The 27,455-nt window shown below is 39.9% G+C and overlaps 1 protein-coding gene across 2 annotated transcripts; it reads right to left on the reverse strand.

Moving 5' to 3' along the window:
- Window positions 1-27,196, reverse strand: YWHAZ (tyrosine 3-monooxygenase/tryptophan 5-monooxygenase activation protein zeta). 2 transcript variants are annotated; one of them, XM_079796470.1, is made up of 6 exons: window positions 26,859-27,196; window positions 23,717-24,021; window positions 6,595-6,718; window positions 5,469-5,632; window positions 5,295-5,390; window positions 1-1,964 (listed from the first exon to the last, which is right to left on the reverse strand). In XM_079796470.1, exons 2-6 carry the CDS (start codon window positions 24,008-24,010, stop codon window positions 1,905-1,907), a joined length of 738 nt encoding a protein of 245 aa, XP_079652596.1. In that variant the 5' UTR covers window positions 24,011-24,021; window positions 26,859-27,196; the 3' UTR covers window positions 1-1,904. The 2 variants fall into 2 exon arrangements, with proteins under 2 accessions (XP_079652596.1, XP_079652595.1); XM_079796469.1 differs by lacking the exon at window positions 26,859-27,196 and adding an exon at window positions 26,224-26,812.
- Between the last annotated feature and the right edge of the window lie 259 nt (window positions 27,197-27,455).

Consider the following 27,455-nt stretch of genomic DNA (forward strand, 5'->3'; position numbering starts at 1 on the left):
TCCCATCATCAATATTTATTGAGCATTTACAGTGTACTAGGCACAATAGAACATACAAGAAAACATTGTCCCTGCTCTTGAGGAGCTTACATTCTAAAAGAAAAAATACACCTCTTTTAAAATGGTATTTTTATTTGGTGTTTGCAAGGTACTTAGGAAATAGTCTGTAGGGCGAGCTTTGGGTATAACTTAGCCCCATTATTTAAAGAGAGGAAGAAAGATTTGAAAGGCAGCCAATGACAGACCATTCCAGATAGGTAGAGTTTCACAGGGAGATAAAACAAGGAGACATTTGCTGCAGTAAATAGGATGAGGGAAATAGTTTATGGGATGCAAGCAAAGGAAGCAGGGTATCCTTAGACATTGAGTGGAGCCAGAAAGATCATGCGGCCTTTTTTCCAAGTACATGGCCACCAAGTAATAATGGTTGGTGACAGACAGAAGGCTGAAAAAGATAATCCTGTGTGCACCTGACAAATACAAAAGCAATTTGGAAGCACAAAACTTACAGTTAATGCTACCCAATGTCATGATGGGCCAAGAACATTGTGGCTTCCAAGTTAGAAAATGCCATATACTAAAATTTTAAATGGAACATATTATTTTTTCCAATCAATCCCCACACCTCTGAAAACAAACAAACAAATCCAACACCTTTTTTTCAGGGAGTTTGGGGGGGCTGGAAGGATGGGGAGTATGGGACGTGGTTGGGAACAGTAGTTCTGTTAGTAGTATTTTGTTATGATAAACTTTGTATTTAAACTTGGTAAAAGCCCATTAGCTGCCAAGAGGGAATAAGGAATAAATTTCCAAAAATGTACAATTTCCTTTAGAGAAATTTCAGAACCAAAAGACTAATTTACATGAAAAGCTGTAGAGAAGTAGTTGAAAAGTCCATTCATAAAACTTTTATTCCACTTACATGAACTTAATACACGTGTTCTTAACAATTATGCTTAGATTGTTCATGAAAATTTCATAAGACATTAAACAAAGCTAGCCATCATCTCAAGTTATTTCCCTGTTAACTATTTTTACAGCACATGCATGTTAGGCAAGTATCAAAAAAAAAAAAATCACAAAAGCAAAAAAAAAAAAAAAAAAAAAAAACCTAAAAAAAGTTAAATACATGGGTTTTTTGTTTTACTGCTATGCTTGATATACATGAAGTAATGGATACCAAGCAATTCATTTTACTGCATCTTTACTTGTACATTTGTTCTTAGGTTGCCTAAAACATTTAAATACAAATAAAATGAGTGTAGCAAAAATAATGAAAGCAAACAGCAGGTAACTTTACAAATAATGGAATGTGAACCGTTTCTGCCCTTATCCAGAGTTAATTGGGTCACAACTAAAGGAACACTCTGCAGCTGTAGTCAAAGGTGTGCGCACTGAGACTGAGTATTCCACAGATACACACATGGTTCAACATGGACTACCCATGGGATATCCACTTCTAACACAGCACTCTAAGTGCTCCAAAACTTAAAGTACCCACAACAACTACACCTGTGACTGGAACCAATTATCCCTTTTATTCCCCACCAGGACAAACCAATATGTAGGCAGTTTTCTTTGCTTAGACATGGAAGCAATTTTAACACTGGCCCTGTGAAGCCACAATGTACCAAAAGTACTATACCAAACATTTATAACTCGTATAAAAATTCCACATCCCCATATTGGCCACCTCAAGATGAAAACGTAACTCCCTAAATGTTAACTGGCTCTACTCCCCTAATATTAAACATAAAAACCACATGGGAAATATAGAAATTCAAATAGAAGTAACATAAACCTGTCATAAATCGTAAACAAAAAACTATTTGTGGGACAGCATGGATGACAAATGGTCTACTGTGTAAATTTTAGAATGAGGCAGACAAAAGTTTGAAGGCCGGTTAATTTTCTCCTCCTTCTCCTGCTTCAGCTTCATCTCCTTGGGTATCCGATGTCCACAACTGGTAAAAGAAGGAAAGATTTTTAGCATGTTTCAGTCTGAAAAAAGTATTAACAGATATGTCTTCAAGTAAAGTCAAATGTAAGAAATTCATGGTTATTCATAGAAAGTAAAGAGAAAGTAGAAGAAATCATAGAAATGCTAAGTATCAATAATTATCAGAATATTAGATTGTCCTGAATAGCTCCAATGGTAGATGGATGTATACATTTAATGCAACTAAATCAGAATCATCTAATTTGGCTTATGCACAAGGCACTTTCCCCCTTTAAAACTTACGCTCCCACTCCAAAGAGAATCCCACACCCCATGAAATTCAAGAGCCAGGATACTAAGTAAAAATACAAATTTAGCTTTTCTAGTATTTTTAGCTTATAAAAACATACCTTTATGAATTTGTTTAATTCAAAATAAATAGCTGAACACAAACCAGCATGGTCAGAACCAAATCTTCTAAGAGGATAAAATTGAATTGTCCCATAGTGGTAAGAATTATGGATTCTATTAATTTTTTCATCAGTGTTACAGTTTTTCAGCAGATGAAAAAATTATTCCAGGTGCTTGAAATATTAGTAATTTTTTAAAAGTCTTATTACTATGCTATAATTTTAGAAGAGTCACTGACCAGCTGCCTCCTGCATGCCCTAAACTGGGGATCAAGCACACAACCAGAAATCAAATCCTGGTTCATAGGTTGACACTCAACCACTGAGCCACACTAGCTGGGCAGCTTAGTTGGTTGGAGCATTCCATGCACCAAAGGGTGACGGCTGAATTCTCGGTCAGGGTACATATCCAGGTTGAGTTCAATTCCCAGCCAGGGAGTGGTGGGAGAGGCAATCAATTGATGTTTCTCTCCCTCTTAAAAAAAAAAAAAAAAAAAGTGATGACAATACAACATAGTAACTAGGTCTCAGGGTCTACCTTTCAGAATGACAAGTTCTCATCACTTCAAACAGAAAAAATATAAAAAATTATATTAAAATTAGCTAGCAAATTCCACTTTTATCCTATCCTAAATAATAAAAACCTAATATGCTAAGTGTCTGTTCACCTGTTTGGCCGTTCAACCAATCAAAGTGTAATCCTATCTAATAAAAGAGTAATATGCAAATTGACCATCACTCTAACACACAAGAGGGCTGCCCCCATGTGGTCAAAGATGGCTGCCCCATGTGGACACAAGATGGCCAGCAGGGGAGGGTAGTTGGGAGGGACCAGGCCTGCAAGGGAGGGCAGTTGTGGGCGATCAGGCCAGCAGGGGAGAGCAGTTGGGAGGGACCAGGCCTGCAGGGGAAGGCAGTTGGGGGTGACCAGGCCTGCAGGGGAGGGCAGTTAGGGGCAATCAGGAAGGCAGGCAGGCAAGCAGTTGGGAGCCAGCAGTCCTGGATTGTGAGAGGGATGTCCGACTGCCCGTTTAGGCCCGATCCCGGCAGTCGGGACATCCCTCAAGGGGTCCCAGATTGGAGAGGGTGCAGACTGGGCTGAGGGACACACACCCCGTGCATGAATTTTGTGCACCAGGCCTCTAGTATGCTAATGATACACTAAGGCTGCTCACCCGCTTGCTATGACGTGCACTGACCACCAGGGGCCAGACACTCCAACTGGTAGGTTAGCTTGCTGCTGGGGTCTGGCTGATCGGGACTGAGCAAGACAGGACAGACATGCCCCGGAACCCTCCTATGGTTCCTTGGCTTGGCCTGCATCCTCTCACAATGCAGGACCCCTGGGGAATGTCAGAGAGCTGGTTTTGGCCCGATCCCACAGGCCAGGCCGAGGGACCCCACTGGTGCACGAACTTGTGCACCAGGCCTCTAGTTTGATATAAAAAAGATTTATTCTGTAAGAAACCACAGCTTATTCTCTTGATTAAAATAAAAATCTCACAAGTTTGTATGTAGCCCCCTAATTACACTTTCTAAAATAATGTTAAGTGCCTGGCTGATTTGGCTCAGTGGATAGTGTGTCAGCCTGCGGACTGAAGGGTCCCAGGTTCAATTCCAGACAAGGGCACATGCCTGGGTTGCAAGCTGGATCCCCAGTTGGGGGCATGCAGGAGGCAGCCGATCAATGATTCTCTCTCATCATTGATGTTTCTATCCCTGTCTCCCTCTCCTTTCCTCTCTGAAATCAATAAAAATGTATTTTAAAAAATAAAAATTTTAAGTGTTTAGTAATAAGCAAGTACAGAAGACTGCTTAAAAAACTCTCTGTGAAGAAATTCAACACTAAAATGTAGAACTGGTTCAGGAAATTAGCAGTGGACTAGAATAAAGCTGGAAGAAATGAAATGTATAAAATGATTTAGTCCCCAAGAGAAAAGGCCCTAAAGCAAACAAAAACCAGTAGCACTAGTCTATAATCTTCCTCCCTAGCTCTTTACCTGGCACACCAGCAGATACTTGATAATTTTTCACCTAACTTCAAATTTAATATTTATCTGAAGGAGAATGGGAAAACCTATGGGACCAAAGAGACATATAAAAAAATCGCAATATGTAGACTTTATTTGGATCCCAATTCGGATAAAAAACTTAAAAAAAAGAAAAACTTAAAAGAAAAATAGAGACAATGAGAATTTGACACTCCTCCACTACTGAGATATTTAACATAATTAAGAAATTATTGTCAATTTTTTTCAATGATAATGGCATGTGGGCTTTTTTTTTTTTTTGGGGGGGGGGGTCTGGCATATTCCAAGGATAACCATGGCCTTTTAAACTAAGAGACTAGGCAAAATAGATGAAAAGAAAAAAAAAAAGGCATCACCCAGGTTAGAATGGAAAATAAAATGGCCTACTTGTTTAAAATGCAAAAATCATGGATTACAAAATTATTTTAACAATAGATATGTAACTAATGAAACTCAACTCAACTTTCTGTTGTTGTTAATCCTCAGCTGATGACATTTTTCCATTGATGATTATTATTAGAGTGAAAGTGGGGATGGGAGGAGCGAGAATTCGATGTGAGAGACACATTGATTGGTTGCCCCCTGCACACACCCCGACTGGGGCCAGGGAATGAACCTGCAACCCAGGTACATGCCCTAGACTAGGAACTGAATCCACAACCCTTCGGTTTGCAGGCTGATGCTTTAACCACTGAGAAACACTGGTGAGGGCGAAACAACATTTTTAAGTCTTTGGTTTAATATTTCGGTTTTAACAGTGTTTTTTTCTTCAGTTTTAACAGTGGTTTTCTTCAGTTTTAACAGCAGATAGGATCTTTTCCTTAATATTAAAAAAAGGACAGAAATATTCCTTATAGTAATCTATAAAACAATCTCTTCAACCACATTAACTATTAATATTAACTATGTACTTACTGTCAAGTTGTCTCTCAGCAACTGCATTATTAGTGTGCTGTCTTTGTATGACTCTTCACTTAATGTATCAAGTTCAGCAATGGCTTCATCAAAAGCCTATGATTTAAAAAAGTACATTTCAGTGCTCAAATAATAAAGATCACTATATTTCCACATAACAGGTAAAATACATACTGTCTTTGCAAGAGAGCAGGCTTTCTCCGGAGAGTTCAGAATCTCATAATAGAACACAGAGAAGTTAAGGGCCAGACCCAATCTGATAGGATGTGTTGGCTGCATTTCCTTTTTGCTGATTTCAAAAGCTTCTTGGTATGCTTGTTGTGACTGGTCCACAATCCCTGGGTAATAAAACACACAGAAATATATTGATAAAACTTGTACTTCATCTTCATCCCTCAATATCCAACGAAATATCCTATGAAATATCAACTTGTAGCAACTTTAATTGAATGAGGTTCTTTAATTTAAAAAATAAGCTTCTCCTGGGATACCACACTAGCTATTGGTCAATGTCAAGACAAAACCGACTCTAATCATCTCAGTATTTTATTTTATTAGTTTACAATGCTCTACAGTTATGCTGTGATCACTATTTCTTAAAACTGAGGAAACACTCCTATACACAAAATTGGCTTTTCAGCCAGCTGCAATTTTAGAATACCAGTATTAGGCAGTATATATTCTCAGGACTAAAAAAAAAGAGAAAAAAAAGTGCATTACTGTCCTTCATTTAATGCTTTAAGCCAGTGGTCGGCAAACAGTGGCTCACGAGCCACATGCGGCTCTTTGGCCCCTTGAGTGTGGCTCTTCCACAAAATACCATGTGCGGGCGCACACGTACAGTGCAATTGAAACTTCGTGGCCCATGCACAGAAGTCGGTTTTCGGCCTGGGTGAGTCTATTTTGAAGAAGTGGCGTTAGAACACTCAAGGGGCCAAAGAGCCACATGTGGCTCGTGAGCCGCGGTTTGCGGACAACTGCTCTAAGCAATTAAAATAATAAAAACAGCCCTAGCTGGTTTGGCTCAGTGGATAGAGCATCAGCCTGTGGACTGAAGGGTCCCATATTCGATTCCGGTCAAGGGCACATGCCTGGGTTGCGGGCTTGATCCCCATTGGGGGATGTGCAGGAGACAGCCAATCAATGATTCTCTCTCATCATTGATGTTTCTATCTCTCTGAAATCAATGAAGCTATATTTAAAAAAATAAAAAATAACAAAAACAACAAAAAATTGCTTGCACTTTAGAAAAAGACCACTTCCACATTTTTTTTATACAGGGTTGAAAAATACAGCATACCTTTCTTGTCATCCCCAGCAGCAACCTCAGCCAAGTAACGGTAGTAGTCGCCTTTCATTTTCAAATAGAAGACTTTGCTCTCTGCTTGTGAAGCATTGGGGATCAAGAACTTTTCCAAGAGAGACTTGGGGAAGAAAAGAAAGTCATAATAAGAATAAAACATTTACAAAACTGAAGGAACCTGCATTTCTTAAGAGCACACTATAGCCTAAGTTATAAAACTTTAATACAGTCATCGCCAATAATACAATTGTTGAATGCAGTAGGCTCATGAATTTGTGGCTTTAAAAGCAGAATGCTTTAGAAAGCAACTCTTGAAATTTGAAGTTAGTGTACAGTTTATTATTTAAGTTTTATACATTTGAATACCTTCCCCCTTTCCCATAGTGCTATTTACATGCCAAAATAGACTGCATGTTTTAGTGATAGTCCACATTTCAAACAAGCTGGCAAAATTTCCATTTTCAAGGTAGTCATGATAGAATGGGGAAAAAACACATAAGAGATGAATTTTTTGGGACTCTGAAGGAATTATGACTTACGCAGAAACTAATAATGTAATAGAAACTACCAGAGTTCATGACAGAGGAATCAGAACAAAATTAACTTCATTTACAAGAATACACTCAAGTAATACTTCACACGACAGGTAAAAATGTTCAAAGTAAAAGTTTTAGTTTTCCTAACTAAATTAAGAGAGTAGAATTATGAAAATTACAGTTCTGAAGAGTAAACCTTTGATTTTTAGCTAATAAGATACATGAAGTGGGTAATGGCCAAGTTGGCAGTAGGACTAAACTGCACTGTATTACAAAAACAGGAATGAAGGTAACCTAAGTCAACTTGAAATGTCCTCTGTGATTATTAACCAATATTTAAAACCACTGGCCTGGCCCTGGCCCGTGTAGCTTAGTTGGTTGGAGCTTAGTCCTGTACACCAAAAGGTGGCAGGTTTGATCCTTGGTCGGGGGGTGCTTATGGGAGGCAACCGATTGATGTTTTTCTCTCACATCAATGTTTCATCTCTTTCTCTCCCTCTCCCCCCATCCTCTCTCTCTCAAAACAGTGAAAACATACCCTTTGGTATGTTATAATAAAAAAAGAAAACCACTGGCCTGAAACAGAAGAGCACTTTGATTAGAATAGCAAAATTGTTACTACACCACACCCAGACCTTCATATTCCAAGATCTCTCAGCTGCAAAAGTGTTTAGCCCTTTGAACAACATGCTCTTTGGAAATGTTCCTCAAACAGCAGAAGATAGTGAGTGGATTTTTTTTTTCACTTAAGAAGCAAATGACGAGGCCTTTTCAGGTAATGCATTTCTCATTCAACTATGAGACATGGTATATGGCTTTGGAGTCAGTCTAGGTTTAAACTGTGACAACTCCACATGTTTAAGGGTAAATTCTATTTCTGATTGGCTAAACTAAAGGTTAGACTATTAAGTATAACTAAAGAAAGAGTGTAATGTGATTAACTAGAATTCAAAAACAACTTCAAATTAAACAATTAGAGAAAAGAAACTTAAAGAAGGCTTCATATACAATTCAATTGTGAACTGCTCACTGGCTCATTTACATATATCTAAGGTATTAAGATACTAAGACTGTTTTAAAATAAAGGAAGTAGTAATAACTAGGCCCAGCCTTGAAATCAATTCTCTACCTAGGCATTCCTATTTCACATTTTACATTCACTTCTTCTCCAAATACATTTTAAATGACACTGTGCTAGGCACTGCGAATATAATGGCGAGCAAGCAAGGCAGTCTCTAGTTTGTGGATAAGTGGTCTAGCAGGAAAGACAACGGAAACTAAGAATAACACTGCCTCGTCATGTCCTTCACTTTTCAATTACTTTATCTAACCAACTCGACATATGTAAAGATGCAGGCCACAATCATGCAGTTAGATAATGGTGAATCACTTAAGATGTAAAACGTTAACATAAACATCAGAAAACTTGTATAAGTTATTTAGAAAAATTGCCAATAAATGTTATGAGAATTAGTAATTCACCTCTTTAGTAACTTCTGTATCCCTAAAAAATGTTACTTTACACAAAGATAAACTCATACAGAGAATTTTAAAAATAGTAGGTAAGCACCTCTTCCCCCCAAGGTGAACACTAAATTAGTTATTACATCTGATGAAAACAGTAACAACAAAAATAACTTTAAAGCTATTAACTGGAACGTAGAAGTAACAGGAAGATTTGATAACAATAGTCAGGCTGCTTATTGGCCTAATGATGGAGCAAAAGGACCAAGTATCAATGGAGGCAAAGTTTCTAGTGAAATGCTGACTACACTAAGTTGATGGGATTGACAGGGAGGGGGGGGGAGGATGGGTCTGTGGGGCAGGGGAGAACAGGACTCCACTTTGTCTAACCACTATACTATACATCTGAAACTAATACAAAATAATACTGAGTATAAACTGTAACTGAAAAACAAAATGTAAAAAAACAAAATCAAGAAAGCAAACATCAAATTGCACACATTAAATATGTGCAGTTCTGTCCCGGCCAGTGTTGCTCAGCTGGTTGGGCAACTTCCCGTGCACCTAATGGTTGTGGGTTTGATTCCCAATCAAGGCACCTGCCTGAGTTGCAGGCTTGATCCCCCAGTGGGGGGCATGCAGGAGGCAGCCAACTGATGTTTCACTGTCACATCGCTGTTTCTCTCTCTCCCTTTCCCTTCTTCTCTACTTCAAAATCAATTTTAAAAAGTCTTAAAAAATATGTGCAGTTCTTAGTATATCTCAGGCGTCCTCAAACTACGGCCCGCGGGCCACATGCGGGTGTTTTTGCCGTTTTGTTTTTTTACTTCAAAATAAGATATGTGCAGTGTGCATAGGAATTTGTTCATAGTTTTTTTCAAACTATAGTCCAGCCCTCCAACGGTCTGAGGGACAGTGAACTGGCCCCCTGTTTAAAAAGTTTGAGGACCCCTGATATATCTGTTATCTCAATAAAGCTGTTAAAAAAATAAAAGAAGCCAAGGATAAATGGCATACTTTTGTCTATCAAATCTTCTGATTACATAAAGCTAAGAGAACTATTAAGATTTAAAAAATAAAAAGCAAGAAAGACTGGACTAAAGATTAAATTTAAAGGGACTAACACGTTGGTTCAGAAAACTAGTTACGAAAGAACAAAACCGTGGTTGACTGTCTCCAAAGATGGCCTCCACCAATTCCCGTCAACCTGTTCACATATGCCACTCATTCACCTGTCAAGAGGTAACATTTCTTTCCTTTCCCCAGAGTCTAGGCTTATTTTGTTGACTTGCTCAGACCAATAGAATGTGGTGGAAATGACTGCTATTCCAGTTCTGGGCCTAACCCTTGAGGACTGGTAACTTCCCCCTCTTTGCTCTCTTGGAGCCCTGGGCCAGCATGGAAAAGTACCCTTCTGGAGAGAAAGGCCATGTCAGCTCCAGTCAGGATAGATGTTAAATGAAACCACTCAGTTATTTCGCCCTAGCTGAATGCAGAGCAATAAGTGACCTCAGCCAATACAATGTAAAGAACTGGCCAAGAGTCTAGGCAAGCCAAAGAATCACAAGAACATATCATTGTTTTAAGTCACTAAGTTCTGACTGGTTTGTTATACAATAAGCAAATGAAGAAAATAATCATAACATTATTTCAATAATAAACATGACATTTTTGACACCTCAATTAAGCGTTTTATATGGATTATTTGATCCTTCCATAACTTTACCTATAAGGTACAAACTACAATGATCCTCATCTTATAAAAGACAATGTAATGTGTTTAAAACCACAGCTAACTTGTGAAGACACAACTCCAACTAGGCAATCTGAACTGTGCACCATGTTACATTTTCTGTTTCAATAGGGTGATGTGCCTACTAAAAAGGCTAATGTGACTCCAAGATATTAATAAAATTAGAAAGTTAAGGAAAATGATTAAGTTTCACACTGGGCTAATGAGAACTAATTTAGAGTATATTGTTATTGTTTTTATAATGTACCAAGACAGGCATTTTCAAACTGGAGAGTTCCTAAGGAAAGCAAGCAAGAATAATGAGGAAACTAGAAACTATCATAAAGACTGCAAGACTATTATATGAATGGCTCCAGAAGACAAGACTAGTTAAGTTCAGCAAGAGGCAAGATATCTTTTCAATATGCGAAAAATTGTACGAATGGTCCAAGCTTGGAATAGGCCACCCAGTCAGAAAGTGTGTTTCACTCCTTATACAGATTTTAAGGAGAAATGGAATCTCCCTGGGCCCAGGGTTCTCATCTGTAAAAGGGAGATAGTAGTCATAGATATAATACACAAAATGATTGTGAAGATTAAATGAGTTAATATATAGAAAGCATTTAGAACAGAAAAAGAAGTGTTATCAACAGTCCAATCTGAACCAAATTCCTGAACCAACTATTTACTTTCCTGCAAAAAAACTTAGTAACAACAAATGCTCCATGTTTATGGTTTAAAAGTTTTTGGTCCTAAGATCACTTTATACTCATAAAATTTTTTTAGAAAGCTGACAAGATCAAGGTTTTCCAAAATTCTTATTTTTGTTTCAAAGCTTAAATCTTATCATTAATCACAAATACCATTTCTCTTCCTTAAAGTGACATGACAGGATAGCCTGTCTATGATCCTACTCATGTACATTCTTCAAAGATAGGATGCAAATTTCCAGGATATAAAAAGGCCTGAGAGAGATTACCTCTGAGGTGGTGAAATGTCAAGAGAGTTTTAATTTTTTACTTTATATCCTATGTTATATTATTACTATTCAGATGAAGTATAACTTAAAATAAAATTATGCACCTTTAACTTTTCACATACATATGCATTCTTTTTTAAAAAAAAAATATTTTATTGATTTTTTACAGAGAGGAAGGGAAAGGGATAGAGAGTTAGAAACATCGATGAAAGAGAAACATCGATCAGCTGCCTCTTGCACACCCCCTACTGGGGATGTGCCCACAACCAAGGTACATGCCCTTGACCGGAATCGAACTTGGGACCTTTCAATCTGCAGGCTGATGCTCTATCCACTGAGCCAAACCGGTTTCGGCAACATATGCATTCTTAATCTATTTACTGGCTCCTTAAAGACACATTTTGCACATATTAAGCATTCAAATATTAAGTCCAAGGTTGAATTATAATAGATGTATAATTTGAACTGCTTCATTTAAATATAACAGAAAACTTAGAATAATCTTAAGAGTGTGAGGATGAAAATCTTAGGTCAGCATGCTCAAGACTATCAAGCGTTCATCATCTTACCAAACTTCGAAATAGTTAAGACGAAACATAATACTGAAATTGATACTGTATGTTAATGAAAAATATTCAATATTCTGCTTTTCAGAAGACTTAAGAAATTGCTCAAAGCACATATTCAGAAACAGCAGCCAAAGGAGCAGGCTAGGTACATCCTAATAGGCTTTCAAAATATTTGGATAAGGCTCCAGGTTTCTACATAATAACCCTGGAGAAGGAAGCTAAGGGAGACAAAACATCCATCAGAGATAGGGTGGGAGGGTAGTTTGAGGCAGCAAAACAGTAAATTTGTTTGCAAGTCAGGAGCCCTGGACTTTGGAACTAACTCTATTACCAAGAGGAGTGATAGGAGCAAAATCACAACCTGCACCCTCATCAATCTTCTTTTCACTATAGCATTAATTTCAAAATCCCCATTCCAATTTTATTCCAAGAAACCTTCTCTAATACACTGAACATTTGCCACCCCACCACTTAGATTTTTTTTAAAATTCAAGGTCACACCCTGGAGCGTCATCCCATACACCAAAAGGTTGTGGGTTCGATCCAGGTCGGGGTGCATATGGAAGGCAACTGATGTGTGTGTGTGTCCCCCTAAAAATCAATAAAAATACATATTCCCAGATGAGGATTAAAAAATAAAATGAAATTCAAGGTCACTTTTTCTTTAATAGGAATCAGAATTTATAGACTAAGGGTCCTCAGATTAAACTCAAAGAAACTACATACTTATTATAAAGTGTTCATACAGATGCTCCCTAACACAATGGGGTTACATCCTAATAAACCCAATACAAGTTGAAAGATAGAGTTAAGTTCAAAATGCACTTAATATATTTAACCTACCGAAAATCAGTTTAGCCTAGCCTATCAGAACGCAATATCCAAAAAACGTTGGCGATAGTACATCCTGTAGAGTACTGGTTGTTCACTCTCGTGTTCTTGTGCCTGACTGGGAGCTGTGGCTCGCTGCTGCTGCCCAGCATTATTACAGAGTATTGCACATCACTAGCCTGGGAAAAGATCAAAATTCAAAATTCGAAGTGTGGTATCTACTGAATGCATATCACTTTTACACCACCATGAAGTTAAAAAATCATTAACTAGAACCATTGTTAAGTTTGGGGACTGTCCATACATGTATTTAAAGAATGGTCACTTGCAACTGTGCACTCAAGTAACTGGGCTGTGTGCTGTCATTTGGGCTTGCCAATTAGAATATACATAAAAACCAACTAATGAAAAATATATTTCAAAGAAAATTGCAAGTTATGGAGTTGGGATACCTAATGTCCTATCTAAATGGTTAAGTAACAAGAATATATCATGTGTCTCCTAATATGATGCACCAAGGAGGGCCCAATATCATTTCCAGGAATTCTTCCCCACTATGTACCATCTGAATTTAATTATGAAGAATCGCCATACATTTAGGGACATTCTACAAAATAACTGGCCAGTACCGTTTTAAAAAGTATCAAAATCGTGAATGGCAAAGACTGAAAAACTGATCCAGAATAAAAGAGAGCAAGGAGATAGGGCAATGAAATGCAAAGTGTGATTCTGGATTGAATTCTGAACCATAATTAAAGTGGTATAATTTGTGAATAAATTCCATAGGTTATATAGCTTATTTTATAAATTAATTCATTAACCTCCATTTAAAAATTTTTAAATTATTTCAAAATGAAAAGTAGTATTAAATTTAATTTTCACAAAGATAAATATACATAAAATGTCATGAGCAATAGTTAATTAATAGCCCTGGAATATCAAAGCAATCAACCACTAATGAGACATTTATGGACTGCAATTTAAAAATATGGCTGAGGTAACAGTCTCCTTTAATTTGACCTCACCAAATATGAGTTGGAAAGACCAAAGCCTCCATACATAACCCATTCCTGTTTTAGATTGTACTACCATGGCCCCTCTCCCATGAACACAACAGATGAAGAGTAAGTAGTTAGGAAACCGATATTCTTTCATACAAACCATGCATAAAAAATGCTGGTGGTTAAAAGTTGGCAAGAAACACAAGGGGCCTCAAATGTAAATCTTGTTTTCATTCAAGAACCCTAAAATATAGTCTAAAACTGTGTCATGCCTTTTAATTAAAGTCCAGTTATTCTGACAGCCCCCAATCCATCACTCCTAAAACCCATACATCATAGCAGAGTAAATACCTTGTTTTAATTTATAACCATGTGATTACTACCATAGGGACAGAAATTATTAGGCTTACAGCATGACCTAATGGAAATCACTGAATTTCTGAGCTTCAGTTTCCTGACCTATAAAAATGAAAAAGCTAGGCTGGATGCTCTTTTTTTTTTTTTTTTGGATGCTCTTTCAAACCTAAAATTCAACGATTCTATAAAGTTCAACCCTCAACTTATTTTATTATCCAAGTAAGAAACTCAAAAACTGCCCCACAGATGGCATTTTTAATAGCATCCTAAATAGGAAATTTAATTCCAATTCTATTGCACAATTCCCTTGTGCACAAAGAGAAATTTCCCAGAACTTCCACTTTATTTTGTAAAGCCACTGGGCCTTTTATCTTTCTTAGATTTCTTAAAATTCTAAAACAAATGCAAACTAGTATTTTTGTTGCAATAGGGGCCCACCAATTTGGAAATTAGTCTCTTACTCCCCCTTGTGGCTAGAATGGCTTCCTTTCCTTCAACTGTAACCATCCTTCGCTTTCAACCAATTAGAAAAATGCTCCATCAAAATTGCTGAAACTCAGGTGATGTAAAGAACTAATTTAGTGGGTATTAGCAGACATTTTGACTCCAAACTCACCTTCTTGTGCAATGTTTGCATAAGAAAGTAAAGTATTTAAGTATTCTCGGAGTGATAAGATCATATAGATATGAAGAAACAGTGCTGCTTAACTTCATAGATGAAATCATAAAAGACTGACCAATCACTTAACTACTGCATTTCCCATTAATAAGATGGCAGATCTTCATCATTTAACTTTTTAAAAAATCAAACAAGAAATATGATAAAGCCAAGATATATTATCCCTGGTGTTTAAGGAATTTGTTAAAGCCAGTCTAAAATTTCATTATAATTCTCATTTGCTCCTTGGTGTTAGCATTTTTTTGTTGTTGTTTGAAACATCATTCTTGATAGTTTTGTAACTTGCACACTGTATATTATGTATAAACTCCCTAATGGGACTAGATTTTATCAGCCGTTTTTTAAAAAAAGGTTGAAGAGCAGCTCGTCCATATTTGACCAACATGTAGTAGTACTTTCCCTCTTATTCTGTCAAATGCACGAAAATTTGTGCACTCGGTTGCGGGGGGGGGGGGGGGGGGGGGGGTCCCCTCAGTTTGGCCTGCGCCCTCTTGCAGTCTTGGACCCCTTGGGGGATGTCTACCTGCCAGCTTAGGCTCGATCCTGGGGGGATCGGGCCTAAGCTGGAAGTCAGACATCCCTCTGGCAGCCTGGGAGCCCTCGGGGGATATCCGACTATGGCTTAGGCCCACTCCCCTGCGGCTGCCTCTGCCTCTGCGGAAGGCGCGGTGCCAGGACCAGGACCGGGCCAGCACCGCTGCCTCTCCCGCCACCTCTGCGGGGGGGGGGGGGGGGGGGCGCGGCACCGGGACCACCATGGCTGGTCTGGTGGCACAGGCTCACTGGCCCTGCCCACTGGTCATTCAGGCAGGTCTTTCCACCATCAGGTCTAATTAGCATATTAGCTCCTTATTATATAGGATATTATTTGTGTACATGCCTATTTTCCTCTCTAGGTTGTGAAGATGTTTTTAAAGGATTTTTTTTGGAAAAATATTTATTTTATTTACTTTTTACAGCACAGGGCCCATAAAATAGGTGATCAATAAATGTTAAAAGTACAGATTTAAGCGGTTTATTAAAATTCTTAAATATCAAAATTAATAAATAAGTTACACTGAAGTGATATTGCAAAGGTATAAAAGGAAAGCATTATATTTACTACTTAATATCACCAGGAGTGTGTTAACTCAATAATACTCAAAACATCCTAAACCATTTGCATTTTGAAGTGGAAGATGCAATAACTTGTCCAAAGTCACAAAATGAATTAAAATTTCAAACCCAAAATGTCTCCATAGCCTGTGGTAGGTTTTATCACCCTCTAAAGCAGTACTACACACTCTAGTTTCTTTTAATTAGTCGTATCTCTGTGACACAATTAAAAGTCTGATGATAATCCCCTTTTAATCAGATGAAAACCACCAAAGGTGAAACTGGAAGGAAAAGTCACTACTCTTAACAAAAAGCATGATCACTTTGGGATGTTATATTTCCAAACATGGTAGTAAAATATTCAATAATTTACTGAATTGAGAACTTGCCTGTTCTAAGCATACTACATCCTTCATATATAATACTGTCCTCAACTGTCAACTTTAAAAAGTAATGTGTTTTGGCCCAGCTGGTGTGCTCAGTGGTTAAGTGTTGACCCATGAACCAAGAGGTCTTACTGGTTTGATTCCCAGTCAGGGCACATGCCCAGGATGCAGGCTGGATTCCCAGTAGGGGGTGTGCAAAAGGCTGCCAAAGGATGTTTCTTTCTCATTGATGTTTCCATCTCTCCCCCTTCCTCTCTAAAAAATCAATAAAACATATTTTTTAAAAATAATAAAAATAAATAAATATAATAATGTGTTTTGGATAGGATTTTCATCAAGTGTCCCTGGGATGAATGTGGTCCAAGTAGGTCCCTTCTACACCTTTGGCAAAAATTTGAGCTGACAGTTCATAAATCTTGGATCAACAAGAAAAATAGGTCTTTCTCAGAAAACATTTGTAATCGCTGAGATGAGAAACATTCAACTCATCACTGGGTTCTCCTTGGTAATATTGCTAATTTAAAAAACTCCTAGATCCCAAAACTTGTTTGCAAGATGGAAATTAATCTCCACTAAAAAATGTTTCTAACTTTTCTAATTATGTCCAAGTCAATTAATAATTCAGGTAAATAGCATTCAAATATATCAAAAATTGAGCACATTGAGTGAATGTACTTATATTACCTTGCCATCCTACCTATGCTAATACCACTGTTAACTATATTTTTATTTGGGGGTGGAGGGAAGAAGGCTCACAACAAATTCTGTCAAAGAAACTCACAAATGTTTATATGTGGAAAGCTTTAGCAATCTAGTCCAATGTGAACAAACACTGCCCATGCCATATAGGATCATACTGATAAACCAGCTATTCTCAGCCATGCTTTGCTGCCTCCAAAATCCACACTATAGCAAAAGAATGTCAATAGCAAGAAATTAGTCGACTCTGCCAAGATATGACTATTTTATAGCATGTTACAACTTATATCACATTATACCTTAACAGAAAATGCAAATCTAATAAATCAATGACAACTGCTACTGTACAGCAATTTTCACAAAGGTATCAGCTGTTCATCATTTCAGGGAATTATTCACTAAAGAACAAATGGAAATTGACCGTTGCACAGAAATGTACCTAGTACAATGGGAACTATTGAGATATGATGGCTAAACACACTATTCCTCCCAAGCCTAATTCAAATTTGTACTACCTAAAAAATATTAAGCATATCCTATTCCTTCAGTGTACTTTACAAATTCAATATCAAATGTTAATGATCCTGTTTTCGAGGAGAATGAAGCCATCCTCTACAGTTGAAAACAACTTAAGACATCAAGATTAAAGTAAGTTCTAAGAGTAATAAAGCAGAAACCCTCATGCCATAAAGATGGGAATTAGCTATGGCTTGTGTGGACATTGAGAACACAAAACTAGAGCCAAAGGCTTTGTCTGTAGGGAATTTGGGAGAAGACTGAGCAGATGGGAAAGCAGTTATTTAATGAAAGATAAGAATTAAGAGCTGTATGCAGCATAGAGCATATCAAGTCTGAGTGAATGAGCAACCAGAAGCAGTAAAAGACTTATAATGTAGCTTTTGTCCAATAAATTAGATCATATTTATCCTGACAATATTACTTTCTTACCAATATGCTTTTGAGTGGGAAAGGAAGGGTTGTAGAAGTACTACTGCTACAATGGGAATGACAAATAATCCTGGTACTGTCCATGGGAGTCTATCATACACACGAGTTATCAACATGAATGTAAAAAGTTGAGAACCAATGATCTAGTCAATACAGCAATAACTTGCAATCAGAAAATGAAGTCCAAGTTGAGTCCAAGATGTCATTTTAATTAAGTCTAGAAAATGTGCTAAAATTAGGTAGTTAGAAAGGACAGGTATTTTCAAAAGGAAGATGAATCCAGACTTTCAGCATACTGAAATTGACAGCAATTCTAAATCCTCTAAAGAGCAGTGTTTATTCGCAATGTAAAACCGGCATAATGGGAACCAATATGAAACCACAATAAGGATCTCAGGAATTCTAGAAAAGCAAAGCAAAGAACAGAAAACAACATTCTAAGACATTAGAATTTTAATGGACAAGTTTTTTAACTTACTGATCAGAAAACACATTTTGACTTTTAAAAAACTTATTTCACACACACACACTTCAATATTAAATGTGCTAAAGAGCACCTATTTTGAAATAAAAAATATGTGATCAAATTTATCTCAGTACCCCAATAACATTTAATTCCATATTATAAACGCAGAACTACCTCCTATCCTGGGCACTTTATGTGCTAGGACCACTTAACAGATTTGAAAATCGGTATTATATTCATGGGTTAAAAAAAACACCCCTAAGTCTTTCATAGGTTAAAACCCAAATTCCAAGTAACAACAAAATGCAGTAAGTCTTTTATAAAACCTTCACTTAATTTGTTGAAATAACAAAATTTCATTTGAGAGCCTGGCTTACACTAGTTTCTTCATTCCTAGGTAAACACTGATGACCATTACTTGGGCTAAGTGCTTGAGGATAGATTTCCCAGCTCCTCTGTATAACCCCCTCCAGCTTCTATTAACAGTAACATCCTTATTTAAGAGTCTGATGATTTGTTTCCAAAACTATGCCATTATACAGGCTATAACAACATTAAATGCTGTTACTTAAATGCTGTAAGTTGAATGCTTTACAAAGAATACATTTTTAAAAAGGAGAATCACACACAAATCACTTGGGTTGGACAAACAACTAAAGGATTAGAATAAACTACACATTTCTAGGATTTTGAACTGACTACTTATTAAGTATACAAGTTCTCACTCCACCCTGCAAACTCAAATGGCCTTTTAGAAAATTTTACGAAAGACATACTTATGGGGTGGCTTAGCAAATTATTTCCAAACTATATATCTATACATATTCAAAGAACAGGTCTTTAAAAATGGGCTTACAATGTCTTTCTCTTTTTTGGGTAGATTAAAAGTTGAATCATCATTTCAAAAATGTCCTTGTTCTTTATATACTTGAGTCATTAGTCAAGTTTTTCACTCTCATTCCAATTTCTAATCCTTAAACTCTTCCTCCTAGTTCACTTTTAACTATCTTCACAGCTCATCTAATAATCACCAAACATTTCCAGGTCATCTGCACCTCTTGCTAGAGCAGGTCGGAAGAACACTAACACATTAAGCGCCCAGCCTGTTTTGTCTTCCAGACGGAAAGTATAGTCAGTCACCGGTGACTGACACGGTGCTTAACGTGTTAAGTACTAGAGGCCCGATGCACGAAAGCGTGCAAGAGTAGGCCTTCCTTCCCCCGGCTGCTGGCATCAGCTTCCCTCTGACACCCGGGACCCGGGCTTCCCTTGCAGCCAGAAGGTCATCTGGTCTAATTAGCATATTACGCTTTTATTATTATAAATTGTTACACTGAAAAAAAGGATAACCAACTTGTTGGTTCTTTTTCCCCTTCCCACCAATAGCAAACATCTACCTTTCCATTCTCATTTCTTTCATTTCCACTTCCTATACCTCAGACTTCTCAACTGTACAAAACACACCAGTGGAATACTTAGTAATTACTGTGAAAATGCTTTAGTCATAAAGATAAGTCTAACACGACAGCATTCTTTTGAGAAGCCCTTAATCCAACGAATGAGCTGCCTAATGATTTTTGGCTTACAACTCCATACAGTAGTTTTTAAAGTCCAAGATACATTTTAATATATCCAGACTAGGAAGGTCCCAAAAGCTGCCTGGTTCCCTAGCTTGCTCCTGCTTAATGGTAGTTCTGTGGGCTGGAGGTAAAAACAAGTGTCCAGCAACATCTTAAAACGGCCTGGGCAAATAAAAACGCAGAGAAGCATGATAAAATGGGAATCACCATTACTATTACTCAACTATTGTTGCTGAATATTAAAATATCAGACTATTTTACTGCTTCACCTCCTAGAAAGGAGATCTCCGGAAACCATTCTTTGCCTTATACTGGTTTTAATTTTTAAATGAAATTTTGAAAACTTGTTGGCCAGTAATGAACCCTCTGTCCCAGAAAGTTTTTAAGGCTTCTACAATCTTTTAAATCTCATGCTTGGATTTGAGTTAAGAGACCCCTATACTATTATAGGCAGGCTCATATTGCTGTCACTGCTTTTAAACAAAATCCCCAACCTGAGATAAACAGGGCCAAGAAGGTAGTCAAGGGCTTTCTTTACCTGATTATTCTCCACAACAATCCTATGGGGGGGAGGGGGAAGGTGGATATTAGCTGCATTTAATTGAGTTCAGTTTTCTCAGAGGACTGAGGGATTTACTTAGGCCAAGAAGCTATTACATGGTAAAAGATTGGTTTGACTCAAAATATGGAACTCTTTTTACACCACTAAATTCTTCTTTGTGAATCAGGTTTCCTAATATGTCTTTCCTCATTTTGTTTTTCATCTCATCAGTCAAGACAAAACTACCCAAACTTTGGCTTCTTTTTGTGGATTTATGCAGAAAAGCTATTAGGGATCACTAGTTTAAGTTCCTCCCCTACTACCAAGACCCCCCCCCCCCCCCAATCGGTCTATGATCTGGCAGGAAAGGCAGATTGCATTAGTTCACATAATGCAATTTCAAATTAACAATGCAAAAGAAGAACCCCAAGTTCTTTTACATGAAGAAAAGTCCATGTTGGAAGAATATGCCAGTGACCACTTCTCCCAGTAATGTTCTTCAACTCTTGTACAAAGTAACATAGTTCCTACTTTGTCTGCTTAGTATATTAAACACTTGACAAATGCACATGAACAGAATGGTAGTAACCATTAATAACGGACTAAAGAGCTCTTAATTTCAGAAAAACTTAAGACTCTGGAGATTAGCTCCTTTTTATGGGAAGAAAGAGGATATTTTCTTAGCTAGGTGCTCAATAGTACAATGAACTCTGGTTCATCACTGACACTATCAGCCAATAACATTAATTCTGAAAGAGGATTTACCTGCTTATTTTTCTCATATATAAATAAATAAGTTCAGAAAAAGTGAGTAATACAATAATTGATTATATGTAAGATTTTAAAATATAATTAAAGCAGCCCTTGCCCGTGTGGCTCAGTTGGTTGAGCATTGTTCTGTGCACCAAAAGGTTGCCAATTGCATTCCTGGTTAGGGCACATGCCAGGGTTTTGGGCTCAATCCCCAGGAAGGGGGCATGCAGTATATAATTAAAGCACATTTTTACTAAACATCAAGTTCATCAGTTCAAAGATGTTTTTTTTTCTGGGAGAAATATCGGTTCTGCTATATTTTATTATTCCATTTTACTAGAAAGGGGGCAAGAATTTTATGTAAGATGTTTCCAGAGTCAACATTACCTGTCAAGAAGTCTGCTTGTAAAAACCCACATTATCTGTAAATATCAAATTTTCCCAAGTTGAAAAATTAGCAGTGCTGCTGACCTAGTTCTACTACCCTCTTTTCCAAAAGAAGCCCTTTGCTCATTTACTTAAAAGTTTGAGTGTCTCTACTATAGGTGAGGAGGCACGAGCTATACAAAGATCACTTAAGAGTTTTTCTCATGAAAAGACCAGGGCTGGAAGCAAAAGCTTGTTTAGCATTTTCAGAGCCTTTTGTATGGTAAAGGAATTAAACTTTCCTTTATCTAAACTTTCAAAGCGCAAATTTCAGTTAAACTTGGGGAGAAGTCGGTGCATTCTGAAGAATAAGGGTAGTGACCAGTACCAAACCCTCTTAATCTTACCAACAAAGAGCTATTTAGAAATTGTCTTATTCTCACCCACTGATCCTATGCAATACTTTTCTTGATAAGGAAACTAAAGGAAAACATAATTAAAACTGCTACAGGCTTTTCCTAGGAAAATCCTCACACCGACAAGAGCTTTTATACTTTCAGTGTGGAAAATATGCAAATACCTAGGTACCTGGAATAGCAAATAAGCTTGTTAGAAGGTAAATGTTACCAGATCCCCCTTTAATCCTAAACTGACTTGTTTTAAGGGAAATTATAACTTGTAACAAACCCTTTGAAACCAAAATAAAAATGACTTAATCTAGCAGATGTAATAATCGGAGGAAAACCACCAGAATGAACAAAATTCAGTAACATGTACACAGGTACTAACTAGTTAGTAGTAAAGAGAGCAAGGGAGAGAATGCCCAACACATTTTTTATTATAGAAAACCATGATTATTATTAAATTTTAAATATTATTACCTTTGCAATAAGATAAATCAATCATAAGAAAAGCATTGTCATTTAGCCTTGATAAATCATGGAATTTTCTCATCTCAGAAATGACAGCTATCAATGTAAAGATTTCAAATAAAAGCAATAAAAAATGCACCCAAGGCAGATAGCACATGAGCCCATGTTAATTAAGATAAAAAATATTGTTCTTTAAAAAGACCATTTGAGAAAAGCGCTCATAATTTAGGAAGTAAAGCTATTCCATTAGCAACTAAAGACTAGTGTAAAATCATAATACCATCACAACTTTAACAAAAGCCTAGTGTTCATTATAGTAGTTCTTCCATGAATAAGATACAAATAGTAAGTACTGCATCTGGATTTCCAAACTGAGTCCCAGATTCAGTAACCTGTCCCGAGAAATTGAGATCCGACATCTCTCTATATACCAGAGCCCTACCATACTGAGAGCCAATGTGTAACCTAAAGTCCTGCTATATAAGGGTAATCATTTAGTAAAACCACTTTAACCTTTTATTGTGGTTGTCAGTGTTCAAAGTTGAATTCCAACACAAATTCAGCAAGAGGCAAAACCAACTGAAGCTAGTGTTTTCTGCATGGCTGACTCATATTAACATTATGGTGGCCAACCCAGGGAAGGGTAGGTAATATGTCTACACTGAGTCTACTATTACATATCTTTTATATAAAAACAAGATATGTAGCCCTGGCCAAGTGGCTCAGTTGGTTAGAGCATCGTCCCATAGAGCCAAAGGTTGTGGGTTCAATTTCTGGTCAGAGCACACACCTAGGTTTGGAGTTCAATCCCCAGTGGGGGCATGTACAGGAGGCAACCAATCCATGTTTCTCTATCACATACATGTTCCCCTCTCTCTCTCTAATAAAAAAAAAAACATATCCTCTGGTGAGAATTAAACAAACACCAAGATATGTAAAGCTATTATGTCCACATGTACATTTTTTAAAATTAGCTCTAGAAATACTACAAATATTCCAACCATAACTGAAATAGTAATACTAGTAAACTTTTCAATTAGTGAAAAAAACACTACCACAGTCTATTTTATAGTCTCTCTGGAGGGACTGAAATTATTGCACTTATTTTATGCAAACTTAACTACACTTGTTTTAATATCTTTTAGTGTGACACTCTGAAGACTTCAAATTTAGAACCTCCATTTTTAAAAGAAAAAAATTAACAGTGTCATAATCGATAGGAACCCTATAGTACAGTGAGGCTAGAGTGAATGTTTGATTCTCACCAGTACATCATTGCAGATATCTCTTAGCTCGGTCTCAATTTTTTCTCTGTATTCTCGAGCCATCTGCTGTTTTTTCTCAGCACCTTCTGTCTTTTGCTCAATACTTGAGACGACCCTCCAAGATGACCTACGGGCTCCTACAACATTTTTATAAGCAACTGAGAGAAGATTCCTCTCCTCATTGGATAATTCAGCTCCTTGCTCAGTTACAGACTTCATGCAGGCTGCCATGTCATCATATCGCTCAGCCTGCTCGGCCAGTTTGGCCTTCTGCACCAGCTCATTTTTATCCATGACTGGATGTTCTGCAGAAAAAAAAAAAGAGAGAGAGAGAGAAGCATTTAGATGTTTTTTCCATCAAAATTATACCTTTTGTTTTAAAAAATAATCTGTACATAACACCTCAAATTTAACTGACTATGGAAGATTAATTGCCTATGGAAGATTCTTCACTGGAGGAATTTAATGCAGACACCCACACCACACATACTGATCAGAATAGAAAAATAAAAAATGGCACACAAAGGGAAATTTAAAGCCATTAACATCAGTTCAGCAAAATTAAAATTACCGTATTTTTGTTCAGAAGATCCTAATTTCACGTAAGGTCAAAGCACAGAGGCCACCTTAAAAACCAACCCTTATCTTGGCCAAAATTTCAACTCCAGTCTCCAATATCACTAAGTAATCAAAAATTAAGCAGCTTTTCTTTAGTGAAAACACTACCTATGAAGAACAATACATTTCTCCTACTCATCAGTTTAATGTGTAATTCATGTCTTTTTACTTTCATAATACTAATTTCTTTTCAGGAGGTTTTAAGTTTAAATTTTAGTTGGTATTACTCCTACCTCAGAATAGCTAATCTCAGAATGACAATTTTCTGGAAGAAATGACCAAGTTGCTTATTTTAATATATTTTAAATACAAAACAATCAATAACTGATCCTAAAGTCTCATTTAGCTGTACCCTGTTATATGCATATATGCTTAAAAATATATATATACCCACGAGTCCTCAAACTTCCACTCTTACTGTGAACACTAAAATTTACATATCAAGTGCTTCCAGGGTGACCAGGGCTTCTGATGTCATTGTTCCAGTTTAAATATAGAATTACTTCATTCTGTTTCTAGTAGTCAAAATTAATTATCGCTTAAGCTGCCCTTACCAGGACTTCCCATCTAATTCTTTCTCATTTTAAAGCTCCCTAGCCTTTTCAATTTACACTCGTTACACTTTTCCTTAAAGAAGTCCTTTTGAAAAGTGCCAAAACAACACAAAAAGATACTAAAACATAGTGATCCCACAGAAGAAATGATTTTAGATAAAATTGTACGGTCCGAAGTACAATTATTAAAAGCCACTGTCACTCACTATGGGGACTGATTCCCCAATACCGTATTTTTATCTTCCCAGGAAAACCCTACAATACTTAAAAATTAAGTAAAATAGGGAACAGGTCCCCAGTGTTCATACAAGTCATCAGCTTGGATGCAAGGTATAGTGGTTCAATTGGAAAACTATTTAAAATTGGTGATCGCATAACCCCTTCACCCCCACCCACGTTTCTCGAAATCACGAATTTTCCCCCCTAGGAACTCAAAAACGCTCTCAGACGAATGCTGCTTCTAAGGAAAGATGACCTAAAACCCGTCTAGAGGTTTCTCTCCCAGCCGCTCGGCGACAAGGGGAAGTGGGCCGGGCTCCTCCCAGAATCGCTAGTGCTCCGACGCCCCGCCGCACCCATTTAACCCTTAACCGACGCAAAGCGTCCAGTGGGGTGAACGGAAAACCGGCGGACCGTGGCTTCACCGCGCAAACCCGCGGGTCCGCGCTCTCTGCAACCTCCCCCTCCGTGGCTCCGCCCAAGCTGGTGCCTCCGCACAAGTCCCCGACTCTCCCTTTGTCATGGCGGATCTGTGTCAAGGAGCCCAACCTACTGCCGAGTGTTAATTTCCCCCGCCGGAGCGGGAGGGAGGGGCGGCGCCCTCGCCCTCGCCCTCGCCCGGGTACCGGGGAGCCGCCGCCCACCCCGGGGGCAGAGGCCACCAGGCCGACGCCGCCCGCAGCGGCAGGACCGCGGCCCGCCGGCCCCGGACACACCCCACTCTCCCACCGGCGTCCCCTGCGCCACCCGACACCGCGGGGCTCCCTCCGGTCGGTAGGGCCCGACAGCTGCGGCCGGTGGGGGAGGGGGCGGGAGCCACACCCAGGCGGCCCGGCCACCGCCGGCTGTTACGCTCCGGCTTCCCCGCCCCGCGGAGCAGGGCACCCTCCAGCGCCAGCCCGCCCGAGGCCCGGGAGGCGAGCGAGGGGGGCCGCCCGCCGTCCGGCCCATCCTCTCCCCCGCTACCTGGCCTCCGAGCCCCCATCCACCAGAAGAAAGGGCCAGTCCCATCCCCCACCCCGGAATATTCGAGGGCCCCCCCCCTCGGAACCCAGGAAATTCGGCTCTAGGTGTCAGGCTGGGGCCCGCTCACCCCCGCTCGACGCGCGGCCTCACCTCGTCTACCTGGCGGGCGCCCCCGGGCGGCCTCAGCTCGGGACCCGGTCCCCAGGCCCGGCCCAGCCGCCGCCCGGGTGGGGGAGGGCGGGGTGCCGCCGCCGCAGCGCGGGGCGCAGAGGCTGCGCCGAGGGGCGGGCGGGGGGCAAGGGCGGGAGGCCGGGGAGGGGGCGGCCTCACCTGCGCCACTGCAACACGCCGCGCCTCCCGGCGGAACGGGGAGCGGGCGCGAGGGGGAAGGGACTCCGGAGGCCCAGGGCGGCGGGGGGAACGGATCGCGGCTGGGGGTGCCTTCCGCCACCCCGGGAGCAGCGGCCGGGCAGGTCCCCGGGGACCTCGCGTGTAGGCGCCTTTCCCACCCCCCTCCCCCCGGAAGGGACCCAGGAACGGGCGCCGATCGGGGCCGAGGCGCCGATCCGGAAGCGAGTAGCCCGGGGCAGCCGCTCGCCGCCCGCCCGAGTCCAGCGGAAGGAAAGCCGCCGCCCGTCTCCGCCTGGAGACTCCGCCTCAGCCCCGCGCCGCTGCCTCCGCGCGAGCGGGGCCGAGGGGATGCGGAGCGGGGCGGGTCCCCGCGCTCTCCGCAGATGGTCGGGGGCCCGAGGCGTGGGGCGAGGGCACGGCGGCCGGTCCCTTACCTGTGGCCGGAGTGGGTGGCGGCGGGCGGGCGGGCGGGCGGACGGACGGGGACTCAGCAGTCTCTGGGCGGCAGCGCGGCGAGGCTGAGACTCTGTCCCTAGATCTCGCTGCTCACAGGCTACAGCCGCTCCGCAGACACGGGGTTTCCTCCAATCACCAGCCCCGGCAGCAGGGGCACCACACGCACGATGACGTCAAACGCTGCTATGGCAACCGTTGATTGGTGCCCACAGTCCTGGGGGCCCAGCGCAACCGCCGCTCCCCGCGCTAGAGGGCGAGCAGAGGAGCACGGGTCCTCGCCCGCTTCCAGCCCTCCTTCCACCCGGCTCAGCCTCCGACTTCTCCAGCCCCAAGTGCGCCGGGGCAGGGCACTCCTTCCCCCCCTTCCCCACCACTTCCCCCCTAATTCGTCTTCCCCTCGAGCCCCAGCAGCCTCCGCCGGCTCACTGAGTCTCAACTTGCGAGAAGGAAACTTCTCCCCACCCCCACCCCAGCTTCCCGGGCCGGCCTGCGCCTGCGCCAGTCACTCGCTCTCGAAGGGGCTCTGGTTCAGCAACATCCGGGACCTTTCGCATCCCCCCCCCCCTCCCCACGGC

The sequence above is a fragment of the Cnephaeus nilssonii genome, assembly GCF_951640355.1.
Source record: "Cnephaeus nilssonii genome assembly, chromosome: 18".
In the NCBI taxonomy this organism is placed as follows: Eukaryota; Metazoa; Chordata; class Mammalia; order Chiroptera; family Vespertilionidae; genus Cnephaeus; species Cnephaeus nilssonii.